The sequence below is a fragment of the Orycteropus afer genome, unplaced genomic scaffold, assembly GCF_000298275.1.
Source record: "Orycteropus afer afer isolate SDZICR_OR568_19922 unplaced genomic scaffold, OryAfe1.0 scaffold00146, whole genome shotgun sequence".
Taxonomy (NCBI): domain Eukaryota; kingdom Metazoa; phylum Chordata; class Mammalia; order Tubulidentata; family Orycteropodidae; genus Orycteropus; species Orycteropus afer.
In genome coordinates, this window is record NW_006921733.1 from 487,433 (window position 1) to 507,691 (window position 20,259).

The 20,259-nt window shown below is 38.2% G+C and overlaps 1 protein-coding gene across 1 annotated transcript in view; it reads left to right on the forward strand.

Annotated features, from left to right (window-relative positions):
- The window catches only part of HERC2 (HECT and RLD domain containing E3 ubiquitin protein ligase 2), a 554,454-nt gene that overhangs the window by 483,536 nt on the left and 50,659 nt on the right, over positions 1 to 20,259 (forward strand). The window contains exons 77-82 of the mRNA XM_007945978.1: positions 10,169 to 10,346; positions 13,540 to 13,701; positions 15,887 to 15,978; positions 16,186 to 16,325; positions 18,015 to 18,202; positions 18,807 to 19,004. Of these exons, the coding sequence (XP_007944169.1) occupies positions 10,169 to 10,346; positions 13,540 to 13,701; positions 15,887 to 15,978; positions 16,186 to 16,325; positions 18,015 to 18,202; positions 18,807 to 19,004 (958 nt within the window). The remainder of the gene's footprint in view (positions 1 to 10,168; positions 10,347 to 13,539; positions 13,702 to 15,886; positions 15,979 to 16,185; positions 16,326 to 18,014; positions 18,203 to 18,806; positions 19,005 to 20,259) is intronic.

The following is a 20,259-nucleotide window of genomic DNA, read 5'->3' on the forward strand; positions in this document are numbered from 1 at the left end:
CAATCATGGGAGAAAGAAGGGCTGCTTATGCACAGGGAGACACCTCAGGGGGCAGGAGTGCATGGAGGGATGGACACAGGAAAGAGGTAACTATAGGGAAGAAGTGGGAGGGGAGCTATTGCATTGTGGTGAATTGTGGTCAATGTCATGAGAGAAAGTGTATGTGAACTGCTATATGGAAAGTGACTTTGCTCTGTAAATTTTCACCCAAATCACAATTAAAAAAAAAAGAAATAATCACCAACCAAGAATTATTTATCCAGAAAAATTGTCCCTCAAATATGATGGCAAAATTAGTATCTTCCTAGATAAACAGAAACTAAGGGAATTTGTAAAATCCAGACCATCCTGGTAAGAAATGCTAACGGAAGTCCTTTGAACAGAGAACCAGTGATGGCAGACAACCATCAGATATTAAGGCACATGACATCACCGGGAAATCAACTCAGATATGTTGTTGTTAGGTGCTGTTGATTTGGTTTGGATTCATAGCAACCCTACTGTGCACAACACAACAAAACACTGCCTGGTCCTGCCTATCCTCACAGTTGTTGCTGTGCTCGAGCCCATTCTTGCAGGCACTGTGTTGATTCATCTTCTTGAGGGTCTTTCCCTTTTTCACTGACTCTCTACTTTGCCAAGCATGAGATCCTTTTCCAGGGTCTGGTCCCTCTTAATAATATTACCAAAGTATGAAAGAGGAAATCTGGCGGTTGTCACTTCTAAGTACCATTCTAGTTGTACTTCTAAGACAGATTTGGTCACTGTTCTAGAAATCCACGGTATATTCGTTGTTCTTTGCCTCTACCACAGTTCACATGCATCAGCTCTTCTGTGGCCTTTTGTATTCATTGTCTAGCTTTCACATGTATATGAAGCTATTGAAAATACCATGTCTTGGGTTAAGCACACCTTAGTCTTCAAAGTGACATCTTTGCTGTTTAACATTTTAAAGAGGTCTTTTGCAGCTGATTTGCTCATTACAAATTTCTTGATTTCTTGACTGCTGTGTCTATGGGTGTTGATTGTGGACCCGAGTAAAATGAAATGCTTGATGACTTCAATCTTTTCTCTGTATATTATGATGTTCTTTATTGGTCCAGTTGTGAGTATGTTTATCTCATTTGTGTTGAGGTATAATCCATATTGAAGGCTGTAGTCCTCAGTCCCCATTAGTAAGTACTGTAAGTCATCTTAATTTTCAGCAAACAAGATTGTATCATCTGCATATTGCAGGTTGTTAATGAGTCATCCAATCCTGATGCCATGTTCTTCATATAGTCCAACCTCTCAGATTGTTTCCTCAGTATATAGATTGAGTAAGTGTGGTAAAAAGATACAGCCCTAATTTCTGATTTTAAAGCATGTAGTATCCCTTTGTTCTGTACAAGTGATTGCCTCTTGGTCTGTGTATAGGTTCATCAAAAGCACAGTTAAGTGTTCTGGCATTCCCATCCTTCACAGGGTTATCCATCATTTGTTATAATCCACAGAGACAAATGCCTTTGCATAGTCAATAAAACACAGGTAGATACCTTTCTGGTATTTTTTATTTTCAGCCAAGCCCTACTTAACATCAGCAGTGATACTCCTTGTTCTATATCCTTTTCTGAAACCAGCTTGAATTTCTGCCAGCTCTCTGTCAATGTACTGCTGTAAACATTTTTTAATTACCTTCAACAAAATTTTACTTGCTTGTAATAGTGTATTGTTTGCTCATTTTTGCGTTGTGTTTGATCATCTGTCTTTGGAATGGGTACAAATAAGGATCTCTTCCAGTCAATTGAGCAGGTAGTTGTCTTCCACATTTCTTGGCATAGATAAGTGAGCATCTCTAGCACTGTTTGTTGAAACATCTCACTGGGTATTCCCTCAATTCATGGAGCCTTGTTTTTCTCCAATTCCTTTCATACAATTTGTACTTCTTCCTTCAGTATCATTGGTTCTTGGTCATATAATTCCTCCACAAATGGTTGTACATTGACCCAGTCTTTTTGGTACAGTGACACTGTGTATTCCTTCCATCTTCTTTTGACGCTTCATGCATCATTCAATATTTTGCCTATAGAATCCTTCACTATTGCAACTTGAGGCTTGAATATTTTCTTTAGTTTTTTTTTCACTTGAGAAATACTGAGAGCTTTCTTTGCCTTTGATTTTCTAACTCCAGGTTTTGCACATTTCATTATAATAATTTACTTTGTCTTCTCTAGCTGCTTTTTGAACTCTTCTGTTCAGCTCTTTTATTTCATCATTTCTTCCACTTGCTTTTGCTATTACTCATTCAAAAGCAAGTTTTTGTGTTTGAGAAGTCAAGAATAAAATAAACCTACAAGACTGAAAACAGAGAACCAGATATGTCAATATGTAAATGATAACTACAAAGCAACAGGAGGGAATAAATTATTTTGTTACAGAATTTCCAAATAGACAGGAGTCAAGACTATGTACAGATAGAACTTTAAACTTGGGAAGATAGTCATAAATTACAGGGTAACCCTAAAATTAATAAACCTTCTAATGAAATAAAACAAAAAATTTAAACATCTGAGTGAACACTAAAACAATAGCAGTATAGGAAATCATAAGAAAATCCATAACCAAAATGAACTGAGCATAGAAAAAATGTATTGAACAAAGAAACCATCAACACTACCCCCCCCAAAAAAAAAAATACAGCAAAATGCTTGCTGTAAATTAATACATATCAATAATTATAGTGAAATATAAGTGGATTAAGTGTACGGTTGGTAAAGAATAGCAGAATGAGTAATACACATGACCCATCTATATTCTGTCGATAAGAGACACAACTTAGATAAAAAGACAAAAATTAGCTAAAAATCAAAGCCTGGAAAAACACATCAAGCAAATGATTTTTTAAAAAATGACAATATTAATTTCTGATAAAATAGACTTTAAGGCAAAAAACAGCAAAAGAAACAAGGAACGATATTAATATAATCATGAAAGGTTCAATTGAACAAGGGGATATAATCGTAATATCTATGCACCCAGTGAAAGAGTGCCAAAATATGTAAAATTTAACATAATGGAAAGAGCAATAGACAACTCCATAATAGTAATAGGACACTTTACACCATTTTTGATGAAGTACAGAAAAACCAGAAAGGTGCTTGAGAAAGATATGAAAGATCTAAACAACAAAATAACCAATTAGACCTTATAGTTGTATATAGAACACTACCTAACAATACAACATACATTCTTTTCCAGTGCACATATAGCATTTTTCAGATAGAGCATATGTTAAGCCACAAAGCAAGATACTATAAGTTTAAAGTAATCAGAACACTACAAAAAATCTTCTCAGAACACAATGCTATAAAATTAGACATTGACATTAGGAATATCAAGGTATAGAAATTATATACATTGAAATTGAATAGTACTTTGCTTAAAAACTTCTGGATAGTAGAAGAAATTTAAAAAGTAAAATGAAAAATGCCTTGAATCAAGTGAGAATGAAAACACAACATACCAAAATCTTTGGCACACAGCATAAGGAGTGAGTGCTCAGAGAACAGTTTATAGAAATAAACACCCATGTCAAAAAGAAGAAGAACCAAAATCAACACCTTACCCCCAAGTCTCCAACAATTAGAAGAACAACAACAAAAGCCTTGTAGTCACCAGAAAAAAAAGAAATAATAGAGATTTGAGCAGAAATAAATGAAGCAGAAGAAGTAGAATCAACAAGAATAGTTGATAGGTTCTTTGAACTTGGTTCTTTGAAAGGGTTAGTAAGATGGATGAACTACTGGAAAATTTAACAAAGGCAAAGGAGAAGGTGCAAATAACATGAATAAGAAATGAAGTAGATGATGTCACAACAGAACCTACTGAAATAAAGATGATAACTAAATACTATGAAGAACTGTGCTCAACAAATTTGAAAACCTAGGAGAAATGGACAATTTCTAGAAACAAACTGCCTACATGTATAACACAATCTGAGTTAGAAAATTTGAACCAATTGCTCACAAAAGAAGAAATTGAGTAAGTCATTAAAAAAAAGTCCCAACAACAAAAAGTCCCAGATGACTTCACAGGCAAATTTTAACAAACTTTCAGAGGACTGCTGACACCAGTACTACTCAACTATTCCAGAAAGTCGAAAAGATTAAATAATCCTGGAATCATTTCTATAAAGTAGGCATAACTTTGGTACCAAACTAGGCAATGACACCACTAAAAAAGAAAATCACAGACCAGTGGCCCTCTTGAATGTTGATGGAAAATTTTCGGAGCAAAATCCTAGCCAATAGAATCCAACATTTTATAATTACATCATGACCATGTAAGATTCATCCCAGGTATGTCAGGAAAGTTCAGCATTAGGAAAACAGTTAATGAAATCCACCACGTAAATAAAGCAAAGGAAAAGAACTACACGATTGTATGAATTGGTGCAGGAAAAGCATTTTACAAAATCCAACACCCATTCTTGATTTAAAAAAAAAAAAAAAAAAAAAACTCAGCATAATTGGGATAGAAGGGAAATTCCTCAGCCTAATTAATGGTATATACCAAAAACCCACAAGCAACATTATTCTAAATGGAGAAAAATTGAAAACATTCCCATTGTGACCAGGAGCCAGGCAAGGATTCCCTTTATCACCACTTGTATTCAATATTTTATTGCAAATCCCAGCCAGAGCAACAAGGCAGTAAAGGGAAATAAAAGGCATACAGATTGGCAAAGAAGAACCAAAAGTATCTCTATTTGCAGATGATATTGGTGCTGTACGTAGAAAATCCTAGAGACTCAACAGAAAATTACTAGATATAATAGATTTAGCAAAGTGGCAGGGTGAAAGTTCAGTAATCAAAAATCATTTGGATTCCTGTACTGTAACAAAGAGAACTCTGAATAGGAAATCACAAAAACAATACCATTTTACAATAGATAAAGTACTTAGGAATAAATCTAACCTGAAATACAAAAGACCTACCTAACATAATACCACATAACAGAGATGCAAGAAACCAAACGAGACCTACGTAAATGGAAGAATATACCATGCTTATGGATAGGAAGACTTAACATAAAAATGGCTATAGTACCCAAATTAATCTACAGATATAATGCAATCTGGATGCATATTCCATTATCATTCTTTAAAGAGATAAGAAAAGTAATCACCAACTTTATATGGGAAGGAAGGAGAATCCTGATAAGCAAAGCACTACTAAAGAATAACAAAATAGGAAGCCTCAGACTCCCCAGTCTCAAAACCTGTATATATTGTTGTTGTTGTTGTTGTTATGTGCCGTCGAGTCAAACCTGACTCATAGTGACCCCTCCTTGGGTTTCCGAGCTAGTATCACTACGGAAGTAGGATTGCCCAACCTTCATTCCAAGGAGTGGCTGGTGGGTTTGAACCGCCAGCCGTCTCGTTAGCAGGCAAGTGTCTTAGGCAAGTGCCAGAGCTCCCTGCATATATTATACAGTATATAAAACACTGTATAGCCATAGTAGTCAGAAGTACTTGGTACTGGTCTAACAACAGACAACACAGATTAGTAGAGCAGAACTGAAAATCCAGAAGTAAATTCACCTACCTGTGGACAGCTGAGATTTGACAAAAGGCCTAAGCCCATCAAAATGGGGCAGGTACAGAGGGAGATAGTCCCTCTACAAACAATGCTGGCCAAACTAGATATTCCTTTGCAGGAAAGTGAAACAGGATCTATATCTCACACCATATACAAAAGCTAAAGATATATTAAAGATCTTAAATGTAAAACCTGAAACTATAAAAATCATCAAAGAAAAAATAGGGCAAATGTAGTGGCCCTAATACTTGGCATAATTACATTATCAAACATAACTAACAACACACAGACAGTGGAAGACAGATTAGATGACTGGGACCTCCTAAAAATTAAACATTTATAGACATCAAAAGACTTCTTCACCAAAAGAGTATAAAGAAAACCTAGACTGTAGGAGAAAATTTTTTTTTCCACATAAAATACCAGAAAAGGGATTCTGTAATTTGATAACATTTATAGAAAATGTCCACACTTGAACAGCAAAAAGTCAAAAAATCCAATTCAAAAATGGGCAGAATATCTTTGTTGGCTATAGGGAGGGGAGGGAAAATTGCTCATTAGTTAAGAGACAGGTGTTACTTTGGGTGAAGAGAAAAGCAATGTAATAAGTGTGTATCCAGCACAATAATAAAGGAAGACATGGAGAGTTGAACAAGAGATAACAAACAATAAAGGTAAATACTATTTACCTTTAAGGTAAATACTATTTACCTTTAAGCACTTTGAGAGAATGCTTCACTGGGCCTGCAAAAAAAAAAGATGGCAAGGGAAATGAACAGACACTTCACCAAAGAAGACATTCAAGCAGCTGAAAAACACATGAAGAAATGCTTGTGATCATTAGCCATTGGAGAGATGCAAGTCAAAACAACAATGAAATATCTCTCCCCAGCCATAATAGCAAAGTTCTAAAAAAAGAGCAAACAGCAAATACTGGCAAGGATGTGGAGAGAGTGGAACCCTCACACACTTCTGTTGGAGCTCTAGAATGGTCCAACCATTGTGTAAAGCATTATGGCACTTCCTTAAGAAGTTGAAATAGAAGTACCATATGATCAAATAATCCCACTATTAGGTGTATATCCTAGAGAAATAAGATGTTACACAAACAAATACATGCACACACATGTTCATTGCAGCATTATTCACAATAGCAAAAAGATGGAAACAACCCACGTGCCCATCTGCAGATGAATAGATAAACTGTGGTACATGCACACAGTGGAATACTACACAGTGTTAAAGAATGATGAACATGCAAAACACCTCACAACATGGATGAACCCTTCTAGAAGATATTATGTTGAGTGAAATTAGTTAATCACAAAAGGATAAATATTGTATGAGACTTGTACTGTCAGAAGTCAAGAGGTTTATACACAGCAAGAATCATTCTTTTTTATGTTACCAGGGGTGGGCGAATAAGGGAGAGTAAATCATTAACTAGAGGGTAGACAGGTATTAACTTGGATGAAGGGAAAAGCAATATACAGTAATGGAGAAATCAACATAAAATGTTCAAAGCAGTGGAATACAGAGAGAGGAGCACAAAGTTAAATGGAACAAAGATGAATACTATTACATACCTAATTCCACAGTAAAAGTAATAAAGATAATCTACAGTAATACATAGACACTCAAGCTGAACAGGTTGGGAAGGTTAATGGAACTAAAACCAAGAATATGTGTAGGTTTGACAGGCTATTTCTACTTATGTATTTATATGTGTTACAAATATATCCATGAATATAGTAGACATTCAGGGCAGAAAATAATGACAACTTCTTAGTCATAAACAAACACCTTGAGTGAATGAGTTGCTGAGCCTGGGGCTTCAGGACCATAATCTCAAGGGACATCAGGGTCAGTTGGCATAACTTACTCTACAAAGACATTGTTCAGGGTCTTAAAAGTTAGTGAGCAGCCATCTAAGGTGCAGCTATTGATCTCTCCCCATCTGGAGCAAAAAAGGGTTGAAGAAAATCAAAGACACATTGAAACAATTAATCTAAAGAAGTAATGGTCCATGTGAACCCCAGCCTCCACCACCCTGAGACTGGAAGAAATAGATGATGCCAGGCTATCATTGTTGACCTTTCAGAAAGGCATCATGGTAAGAGATCCCTAATGAGTGGGAGAAAAATGTGGAACAAAACTCAAAATCTTAAAAAAGACCAGGTTCACTGGTCTAATGAAGACTGGTAGAACCCTTGAGACTTTGAGCCTTAGATACCCTTTAAACTGGGAACTGAATTCAATCCCATGACTCAACTTTCAGCCAGATGGTGGGTTTATAAGGTGAACAACAATACCAGAAAGGTATGTACCTATTAATACAATCAACCATATGAGATCATACGGGCAGCATTTGCCCAGGAATAAAGCTAAGAAGGCAAAAAGAGTTAGGAAAGAAAGAATAAGGGAAATGGTAAACCCAGGGAGTAAGTCCAAAGAGTATTATATTGTGTGGATTGCATTGAATGTCACCAGAGAAAATGTGTATGAATTGTTGAATGGAAAACCAGTTTGCTCTGTAAACTTTTACCCAAATCAAATTTAAACAACAAAAAGGAAAAAGAGAAAGGAGAAAGGCTTTTGTCACATAGAGAAGAGTGAAAGCAAGGTCAACTTCACTAGTAGGCACTGATATCCCTCATGGTAGGTGTTCTGTGGGCTCGCTTTTTTGTGCCACAGTGAAGGACCCCATTCCTTCCTTGCTGAGAATAGATAAAGCTTGCAAGATTTCATTTGGTCCCCATGCATGAGCAGAAAAGAGAAAGACACTGAGACCCATAACGGGCAGGGACCTCCCTGATAAGGTGAAGAAGCTAAGATGGAGAAACTCAATTTCTGGCCTTTGTTACCGGAAGTGTTGTAGGCCACGGGTTCTGATGAGGTAGCCAGGTGGCAGGCACAGGAGCTGTGACAAACTGTTGTCCCAACAATATTCATTCATCAGATGTCTCATATCTAGCATATTTGAAGATCATGAACTGAAACGCAGACACAACTGGAGAACAAACAGTTTACAAAAGATGTCCAAATCTGACTGAAGAATATGAAATGGTACTCTTATTAGCTATTGAGGAAATGTGTGTTGACACTGCATTGGTATATGTTTAAAATTTTGCACCTTGACATGTAAATGTTGGCATAGTTGTTACAGATACAACAATTTTCAAGTAATGCTGGTGAGATTATAACTTGGAAAAACACTTTTGTAGAAATGTTTGACAGTATCTAGTAAAGCTGAACATAACATATGATTCAGCAGCTCTACACAGCAGAGATGTGTACATTTGTGCACCAAAAGACATATACAAGAATTTCATAGTGGCATGATTTATAGTAGTACAAAACTGTTCATCAGCAATAGAACGGATAAGTAAAATGTGGTATATAGTATGAGATTTACATCAGTGAAAATGAGTGAACTACTATTCTACTTGTAACATGGAAGAATAAATATCATGTTGAAGGAATAACCAGGCACCATAGTACATAATCATACAGTTCCAAAAGGGTGGTGATCTGACCCCTTATCTAATAGCTCTGTGGGAGAAAGACCTGGGAATCTGGTCCTGTAAAGCTTATAGTTTAGAAAACCCTACAGGGCACTTTTCTGTCATATGGGGATGCTTTGAGTCGAGAATGGACTCAACAGCACCTAACAACAACAGTATTCCATTTTATGGATATACCACACTTTATTCATTTACTTGTTGATGGATATTTGAGTTGTTTCTACTTTGAAATCTGTTACAAATAAAGCTACCTTGAACAAGTGTGTGAATATATTTTCATTTCTTCTAGGAATATCATCATAATATACTGCAAACTCTCTTCCCGAGAGTTTTGCATTCCCACTGTAAATATAAGAGGTTTAAGAAAATTGCCCAGTATACTTGAGCATGTAAATTTCAAAAAAAATTTTTACTCTTGTACATAGTCATACAGAATCAGTATTCAGTTTACATTAACCATTTTTTCTCCCGATTCACTTTATTGTAGGGAGGTGCGAAGAGACACATTCCCGTTGCTCCCCATATTGTTGGCTAGTTGAGATTCGGATGTTTAAATTTCTTAAATGGAACGTTACTGTACAGCAAGGTTAGGTAAACTTCCTCTCCAAAGGGTCAAATAGCAAATATTTTAGGCTTTGTGGGCCACATATAAAGCCCCTGTTGCATACATGTCTTTGTTTTTCTTCAACCCTTTATCATTCTTAACTCACCCCCCCCCAAAAAAAAAAAAAAAAAAGTTACACCTTTCAGAAACAGGCCATGGGCAGGATTTGACCTACAGGCAATAGTTTTCCTATCCCTGATTTATTACTATGAAAATCTACTCTCTGGCAGTAGGACACCTTGTGTAATATAAGATAGGTAGGAAATTATGACAGTTTGATTTCAGGTGTGAATGATTTTTTAATTGATTTACAAGTTAATTGGTTTGGAGGATATAGGTTGAAATGTGTACATTGAATATAAATGAATGAGAAGTAGACCCAAAACCATAATATTTATTAAATTTGAAATTATTAAAAGTACAGCTGTATTTCAGTTATCTATGGTACCTTTCTTTGCAGTCCATGTGACCGCCCTCGTGTGATTGAGTCTCTCAGAGGAATTGAAGTGGTCGATGTTGCTGCAGGTGGAGCCCACAGTGCATGCGTCACATCAGCTGGGGACCTTTACACATGGGGCAAAGGCCGATATGGTCGCTTGGGGCACAGTGACAGTGAAGACCAGCTGAAGCCAAAGTTGGTGAGCAAGCCTTGTGCTCAGAAAGCTAGAGCAGCCACCTTGGCCTTTAAAATTGGAGTAGTTTGTGTGTGTGGTAATGATGGTGGAGGTGGGAAATAGGGCTGGTCATTTTATTAAAATTTTAAAAGTTAAAAATACTTGTTGTTAACAAGGTATTATCTAACCTAATAACAGAAGTACAGACAGTAGAAGACAAAATAAATAGGACCTCATAAAAATTAAAAACTTTTGTTCATCAAAAGACTTTATCAAAAAAGCGAAAAGACAAGCTGCTCACTAGGAGAATATCTTTGGAAACCTTATGGCTGACAAGAATCAAATAGACAAAATATATATAAAATGTTGACAACAACAAAAAAGACAACCCAGTCATACAATGGGCAAAGGACTTGAATAGACATTTCCCCAATGAGAGCATTCAGATGGCTGCCAAATGCATCAAAATATGCTGTAGTCATTAGCCATGTTAGGTGCTATCAAGTCAGTTTTGACTCAAGTGACCCTGTGTATAACAGAACAAAACACTGCCAAGTCCCGCACCATCCTCACAATCGTTGGCATGTTTGAGTCCAACTTTTACAACCCATCTTGTTGAGAGACCTCCCCTTTTTTGCTGACCCTCTATCAAGCATGATATCCACCTTCAGGGATTGGTCCTTTCTGACACACACCAAAGTACAAGAGATGAAGCCTGGTCATTGTTGCTTCTAAGGAACATACCAGCTATACTTTATCCAACACAAATTTTTTCTTTATTCTAGCGGACTTTCAGTATTCTTCACCAACATGACAACTCAAACGCATCAGCTCTTCTGCATCTTCGTAATTCATTGTTCAGCTCTCACATGCATATGAGGCTCTTGAAAATAAAATACTGTGGATCAGGTGTACCTTTGTCTTCTAAGTGACATATTTGCTCTTTAATATTTTGAAGAGGTCTTAAGCAGCAGAGTTACCTACCCAGTGGAATATGTCATTTGATTTCTTGACTGCTGATTCCATGGATGGTATTATAAAACCAAGTAAAATGAAATCCTTAGCAACTTCAGTATTTTCTCCATTTATCATGATGTTACTTATTGGTCTGCCTGTGAGGATTTTTTTTTCCTTTGTATTGAGGTACAATTCATACTGAATGCTAAAGTCTCTGATCTTCATCAGAATGTACTTCAAGTCTTCTTCACTTTCAGCAGGCAAAAGTTATGTCTTCAGCATAACACAGGTTGTTAATGAGTCTTCCTCCAACTCTGATGCCATGTTCTTTATCATACAGTCCAACTTCTCAGATTATTTACTCAGTATACAGATTGAAGAAATATGGTGAAAGAATACAACCCTGACACATACCCTTCTTGATTTTAAAACATATAGTATCCTCTTGTTCTGTTTGAACAGCATCCTCTTGGCCTATGTACAAGTTCCTTATGAGCACAATTAAGTGATCTGGAATTCCCATTCTTCACTGTGTTACCCATATTTGTTGTGATCCACACAGTTGAATGCCTTTCTGTAGTCAGTGAAACACAGATAAGCACCTTTCTGGTATGCTTTGCTTTCAGCCAAGATCCATCTGGCATCAGCAGTGATATACATAGCGTAGTGCCTAAGGCACATGACTGCTCTGCGGTTCAAACCCACCAGCCACTCCTCAGAAGGAAGATGGGGCAATCTACTTCCATAATGATACTGCCTCAGAAATCTAAGGGAGGGGGTGCTATGAGTCGGGTCCAGCTCGAGGGCACATAGCAACAACAACGTCCTCTTCTGAATCAGCTTGAATTTCTGACAGTTCCCTGTCAGTATATTTCTGCAACTCTTTTTGAATTATCTTCAGCAAAATATTACTTGCATATGATATTAATATATTTCGATCATTTCTGCATTGTGTTGGATCACTTTTCCTTGGTATGGGCTCAACTACAGCTCTCTTCCAGTCGGTTGGACAATTAGCTGTCTTCCATATTTCTTGGCTTAAATGAAGGAGCACTTCCAGTGCTGCATCCATTTGTTGACACATCTCAATGGGTATTGCATCATTTCTTGGAGCCTTGTTTTTCACTGGTTCCTTCAATGCAGCTCTATTCTGAGGAGGCAGCTCTTTCCTAGTCATATTTTGAGTGCCTTCCAACCTGAGGGGCTCGTCTTCCAGCATTATAATGGACAGTGTTTCAGTGTTATTCATAAAGTTTTCCAGTAATACATAAGACATTATTTCCCTGCTGTTTATAAGGTTTTCACTGGCCAATTCTTTGAGAAGTGGATGATCTCTTCCTTCTTCTGAGTCTGTCTTCCTCTGGAAGCTCCGCTTATACCTATTCACCATGGTTAACCCTGCTGGCATTTGAAACACAGTGGCATAGCCTCTAGCCTCACAACAACATGCAAACCAAATATATCCCCAATTATATCCCCTGAAATCTTCTTAAAACCAAACAGTAGTTTAGTTTAACTAGTGAAAAAATATCTTCTTGAGCATTCTTCTCTTTTAAGCACTATGTATATGGGATCACATTGAGGGGATTACATTGAGAACAACAACTTGAAAGATTAGATAGGAACCTTAGTGGGCAATGAATTCAAGTTAATGGGGGGGAGGAACAACACAGAAAAGAAGGGTGAGAATGGTTGCGTAACTGGAAGAATGTAACCAATGTCAATAAATGGTACATGTTAAAACTGTTGAATTGCTGTATGTTTATAACATATTTTCAACAACAACAAAAGCTTTTTTGGTTTAAAGTTGATAGTCATAGCCTCATTATTTATAAGTAGGTTTGATTTTTGGTGGAAATAAATACCATGATTTCTATAGCTCATTTAAGTAGAAAAGTATTTTAAATATCACTTTATTTATAAAACTAAATATTATTTGGCATTGAGCTTAATACTTTGGTTTCTAGAAGGCCAACTCTGTTTTGGGTCAGATTGAAATAAGTAAGTCAACTTTCATAGTGTTTTATGATTGGTTCATGGAGGACGGTGATGCCTCTCTCAGTTTTGATGAGTATAGCTATAGTAGAGGAAAGCATTTTCTGTTTTATCTTACAGGATTTTAATTTACCTGTTTTCTTTATAAAGGCTTAAAATAAACATCCTAATATAGAGAGTTATAGAATGTTTTATCCTTTCCCTTGGTAAACAGCCACCTTCTCTCTGTTGTGGCTGATAACCAGGATGTTCCTCTTCTCTGCAGGTGGAAGCCCTCCAGGGCCACCACGTGGTGGACATTGCTTGTGGCAGTGGCGACGCCCAGACCCTTTGCCTCACTGATGATGACACTGTTTGGTCGTGGGGGGATGGGGACTATGGCAAGCTTGGCCGAGGAGGCAGCGATGGCTGTAAAATGCCAATGAAGGTATTTTCAATTTGCAGGCCAGAAGGTGGCTGGACCTTTCTGGAGTTCTCTAGCGCTCTAGCAAGTAAGCATCACCTTGGCTTCTCACTGTGCCCAGGTGTTTTCATAGATGCCCCACTCCCACCTCCTACCTCCCACCTCCGGTATATTGAAGAGGACCTTGTCCTCTCTGCAAGCTTTTAAAATTTATCTTAACTCTATCTTTACTGTCTTTGTAGAAAATGTAATCAGTGATTGCATAAAAAGTGAATGAGGAACTTGTAGACACTAAGATATTTAAGTGGTATTTATTCTCTATTGAGGAATTTATGTGATCTGAAGGCTGTGGTTCTGTTTAGTATGTGGGCCTGTTTGGGGAAAAAAATAACAAATCGTTGATCACTCTTGTCAATTTACGGTGGAATACACATACCATGTTACAAAGTTATGGAATGTGGCAGTACTTGCTAACAGGATTACATCTGGATTAGGAGGAGACTATCTTGTGGAGATCATGTGAGCAGCCAAGAGAGGGGAATGAAAGTTTGCCTGGGCATGTAGTAGACCTGGACTTGCATTCAGCTTTGTGCTGTTTGACTTGGGAAAAGTTTCTTAACTTATACGAGACTGCTTTTTGTTGTTGTAAAATGGGAAGAATCATACTGTCTTCAGAGGATTAAGTTAGTTGATGGGTTTAAATAACTTAATGCTCAGTACCTTCAGTAAGTGAACACTAAATAGTTGCTTAGGTGTTATTCTTTGACATGGACTTGGGAGTGTGGTTGGCATGAGGAAAAAAAGCACAGTCTCTCCACAGTCCCTTCTCTGTTAGGGTTGTTGTTGTTATTAGGTGCCATGAAGTCATTTCCAACTCACAGTGACCCTATATGACAAAATAGAACTTCCGCATATAGTTTTCTTAGCTGTACCTTTACATCAACAGATCACCAGGTCTTTCTTCCATGGAGGCTCTAGGTGGATTTGAACCATTTCCGTTAGCAGCCAAGTCCTTAGCCGTTTGGACTACCAGGACTCCTCCTTTTTTGGAGTTAAAGGACTGCAAATACCATAAGAGAAAAGACATGGCACATGTTTAGGCACTTCTGGACCTAGCATCTGCTCTGAGCATGTCTCTGCATGGCAAAGCCATCGCAGATTAAGTAGTGGTACCTGAGCCTCTATAACTTTTATTCCTAGATTGAGTCACCCAACATGGTAGCCACTAGGCACATGTGGCTACTTAAATTTAAATTGCACAAAACTAAAATTAAGTTCCTCAGCCATACTAGCCAAATTTCCAGTGTTTAGTGGCTAATGTGGCTTATGGCAACTCTGTTGGCTAGTGAAGATGCAGAACATCCCATCACTGCAGAGTGGTTTTGGCAGGCACTGCCTGGGGCCAAAGCCTGCTAGAGAAAACCTGGCTCCAGATCATACTGCATTTCCCTGTGCTACTTGTGGCTGTACTGTGAGGAGGCACCCTCCTTCCCACAGTTGCCCTTCTGGCACCTGCTGTTAAACTAGGGACTCAGGCTGCCTTCTTTGTTCTTATCACCTCTTGTTCTTTTCACATTGCACACGTATGGCATTTTACCCACATCTGGACTACAAAGGGTCTTTGCATTTTAAATATTGTTGGTTGTAGGTCCTGTTATACTACAGAAGACTTTATATAAAGGCATTGCACTTTCAAGGCTTAGGATGGTTGGCATTGGGAAGTTATAGAGGGCATCAGTAATGTACTCATGGGAGGGTAGAGATGAGTGGAGAAATAAATTTTAGTTCATTTAAACTTAAATTTATAGATGAGAAATTAAGTCTGAGAAGAATCACAGAGGTGACTAGGAGTATGTGTGCTACATCAAGAGAATGATGGTTGGGTAGAATGGGCCCCAGCTAAGACCCTGATGTTGGACTTGAAGGGCCTATACTTATAAACAAGCAGGTGAATCTGGACAGATGAGCAGGGGGCATCTGGGAGGCCAGACCCTAGTTGCTCTAACCTGAGAGAGGACTAGAAGAAGGATGAGTAGAAGATACTAATGCTAGAAAACAGTGCTGTCAATTTTCAAGAGAAATGATTGCAAACCTACAACAGTGAAATGTCACATTTCCAGTGACGTGTGCTGGGTCACACTGCAGACCCTTGGTGGAGTGTCAACATGATTTGCTGTAATTGAGGCTAATTGAGTCTCTCTTCTTCTAGATTGACTCACTCACAGGTCTTGGTGTGGTCAGAGTGGAATGTGGATCCCAGTTCTCTGTCGCACTTACCAAGTCGGGAGTGGTTTACACTTGGTATGAAAGATTTTGTTCCTTTCTTCCTACCAGAAACAGATTATTACTTTGAAGTTCTTTTAGCTACATTTTAATAGACTGAACCACAACTTTTATGGCAGGCTGTGATTTATGGATTATAGAACAGTGACTGCATGAAGAAGGTAGGCAGGGTCATAAACAGAGTGACCTTGTGCTTCTGAGTGCCTTGTCTCTTCTGTGTGTTAGGGGCAAAGGAGATTACCACAGGCTGGGCCATGGATCCGACGACCATGTTAGAAGACCTCGGCAAGTCCAAGGGCTGCAGGGAAAGAAAGTCATTGCCATTGCTACTGGCTCCCTGCACTGCGTGTGCTGCACAGAGGACGGTAGGTGAAGGGTCTAGTGTCCCAGAGCAAGCACTACATTTTAGGTGGGAGAGCACTGCTCAAAGAATAGTGTGTACTGCTACAAAAAGAATGAGATTTTGTGTGATAAGTTATGAGAGTCCATCTGTAGTAGGTAGAGTTTTGGCCCCAGTGATCCTCACCCCTCATTCACAGGTGTTATTCCTGTGAATGTTACATTATATGGCTATACAGAAAAGAATACTTCCTTGCTGTCATTAGGAAGGCCTCCTGTAAGGTGGCCTCTGTTAACTTGGGTCTCAAGAGGGTTCCCCTCTCTTTCTAACTGATAATGATTGGTCACAGTGCCTAAACTGTACAAAATTGTGGCACAATTTCAGCATCAAAATAAATAACAAATCAAAATAAATAAATAACAATTCAAAATAAATAAATAACACCTGCTTTTCTCCTAGAATTTTGGTATGTCCAAGGCAGAGTGTGCCTGTGAGGCCAGCCCCAGTAAAAACCCTGGTTGCTCAGTCTCTGATGATTTTCCCTGCTAGACAACACTTTACACAAGTTTTCACAACTTGTTAGGATAATTAAGCACACCCTTTGTGACTCTACTGGGAGAGGACTCTGGAAGCTTTTACCTGGTTTTCCCTGACTTCACCCCAAACGCCTTTCTCCTTTGCTGATTTTGCTTTGAATCGTTTCTCTGTAATCATACCTGTAAGTATGAACATATGCTGAGTTCTATGATTCCTCCTAGTGAATCATCAAAATTGAGATGATCCTACCTTTCCCCAACACAATGTCAAAGAGGATTTTGCTGATGAGATTAAGGTTGCTAATCAGCTGACCTTAGACTAGGGATATTGTCCTGGATTATCAGAGTGGACCCAGTGTTACCACATGAACCCTTCAAAGCAGAAAAGGTAGGCAAGAGAGTCAGTCAGTGAGATGCATCTGAAGAAGAGGCAGGGGACATTACCCTGATCTTGTCTTCTAAATACTGTTCTTTTCTGAAGATACCAAGTACCTTTGGAAAATAGCCATTTCTAGGCTTGGTACAGAGAAAGAACAAGATGAGCATAACACACTTTGTTGTGCCGTAATACAAACAGGTGTTCATAGAGTGATAGGGCCATGTCACAGAGACCAAAAAAAACTAAACTCAGAAGTCAGCCAAATTGGGCACAATTTCAGCATCAAAATAAATAATAAATAGTAGTTACAGATTATAGCCTGTTGAATAAATCGGGGAACCATGATTTCCACACACATAAAAACAAAAGTTTGATAAGAAGAGAGATATTTAAATAGTTTTAGATGCTTCCACACAAAATACTTAATTCATTACGAAGGGAAATAAGATGTGGACAGTAGAGAAACCTGGCAGACGCCACCTTCATCAGGTGATCAAAGTGATCACCATCAGTAACAGACAAAGAAGAATTGGATGTCACCTTACTAGAAAGAGACGTTTCGGCCATCAGAGGCTGTCAAGAGTCCCAGGAAGGATACTCACCCCTTGGGTGTTGTGATTAGAATGTTTCCACATCTAGGTCACCCACAGAGTTGACATTCAGATGGTTGAACTCTAACATCAACTTGAAGGGCAGAGAATGATGATTGTGATGGGAAGACTGATGATTGTGTATTCATTGATCCTACTGGACTAAACTTACACCATCCAAGTTCATGTTTTAAACTCACTTTGTCTAGGTGAAGTTTATACATGGGGTGACAATGATGAGGGACAGCTGGGTGATGGGACCACAAACGCCATCCAGAGGCCACGGTTGGTAGCTGCTCTCCAAGGCAAGAAGGTCAACCGCGTGGCCTGTGGTTCAGCACACACTCTTGCCTGGTCAACCAGCAAGCCTGCCAGCGCTGGAAAACTCCCTGCACAGGTAGGTTCTAACTCACCCAGGCGTCTGGGCAGGATGCTTGTGCAAGCCTGAGCATGTGTCTAAGCTCTGAAAGTTGTTTTAGTTATAGTCTTTATAGAGCTTTTTGTTATAAGTTGTAACAAAGTACTGTCTGTATATTGAATCGTACATAACATGCAGACTTCGTTATTCCATTACTTATTTACAGAGGTGTTCTACTGAAAACAATTCAGGCTCATAATGCTAAAACATAATGATTTTAAGAATCTTAATATTTGCCACACAACATCCTGTGTACATCAGTGGGTCTGCCTTCTATTCTAAATCTTGTAAGTTACACAGAACTATTCTAGAAGTACATACTTTACATGGTCCTTAGTAATATATTTCTGAAGGCTAAATTTTTTACCTTTCTCCTTGGTTCTAGATTACATGGTTTAAGTAGTTAAACTGGCTAAATATTATTCGAAAAACAATGTGGTGAGGTTTTTAAAGTAACCCAAATAGGAAATGTAGTGCTTCTCTGCTTGGGGTGAGGGCAGGTGGGATTCAGTATCCATTTACAAGTTGTGGTTTATCTCTGCATTTGACACCTAACTTGACACATACAATTTGCATCTTTCAGGTCCCTATGGAGTATAATCACTTGCAAGAAATCCCAATAATAGCACTGCGGAACCGGCTGCTGCTGCTGCACCATATCTCAGAGCTTTTCTGTCCTTGTATCCCCATGTTTGACCTTGACAGGTGTCTCCATGAAACTGGGCTTGGACCTTCAGTTGGATTTGACACACTGCGAGGAATTCTGATATCCCAGGGAAAGGTACTCATTATAGCAATCTTTGCTGTATGTGATACTGGTATCTTCAGTAGATACAAGTCAAAAATTCCTAAGCTAGAAATACATAGAATACATATAATTCATCCAGTAAATGTTTACTGAGCACCTCTTGTGCCAGTACTTGTTCTGTGTACTTAGACTATCTCAGGAGAAAGTAAACAAACAAAAATCTCTTATCTCTTGGACCTTATATTTAAAAATAATGTGCTGCTGCATTTTTCTCTATAGTCTCTGTCTTCTGGCCCCAAAAGAAGGGCATAAAACTAAGCCTCTGTTCACGCATTCATTCTCTGCTTTCCTGGCCTTAAAGCATTAAGGAAGAAAAAAATTAAATCATTTCTTTTCCTAAGGATGTTCAGCAGGGAGTGCCAGATGCTGCATGTTTCTCAGATAGACACCTGTACCAAGATATGTAAAACAGAGCTGCTTATCTGAATGACTGGGCAATCTACTTCCATAGAGGTACCATCTCAGAAACCCAAGGAGGGGTCACTATGAGTCAGAATCAACTCGATGGCAGTGAGTTTGGTGGATTTTTGTTTTTCAGTTGAATGACAGCTTAGCTAATGGTGAGTAGAGGGAGACATTTACAAAGCTGTCGCATGAGTGAATGAGGGTATCCAAAAGTTACCAGACAGATTTTCACACATTAAAGTTTTAAATAATTAGAGCTTTCTAGAAATGGGATCCCCTGACTTAAGAGTTTCCCTTTACTAGAAGTCATCAGGTTTCTGGCAGTCAGCTTGACAGGGTGTTCTAGAAAAGGCTCAGTTATTGTATAGTAGAAGTAGTGTTTGTGTAGGGAAAAAAACTGAGGAAGTTGGACTGAGGAATACTCTAATCCTAAAGAGTCTATGATTCTGTGACATTGCATCATCAAAGATTTATAATTAATCTAGCTTCCCTGTGTCTGTTAACCCTCTCATCTTTGCTTTAGGGTAAATGTTGAATGATTGCTCTCATGTAGATGATTTTTTAAAGGAACACAGTGCTAACGGTTGATAGTATTTATTTCATGAGGCTGTCTGATATTTATCTGAAAGGTGACCTCCAGGTGTGATTTCAGTGTAAAGTTTAAAAGGTGTCTCGGGGCAGTAGTCTTAGAGGTTCCTCTAGTCTCTACTGCTCTGGCAAGTCTGGCCTTTTTTAAAAATATATATATTTATTTATTTATTTATTTATTTTTATTTGGGTGAAGATTTACAGAGCAAATTCACTTTCCATACAGCAGTTCACA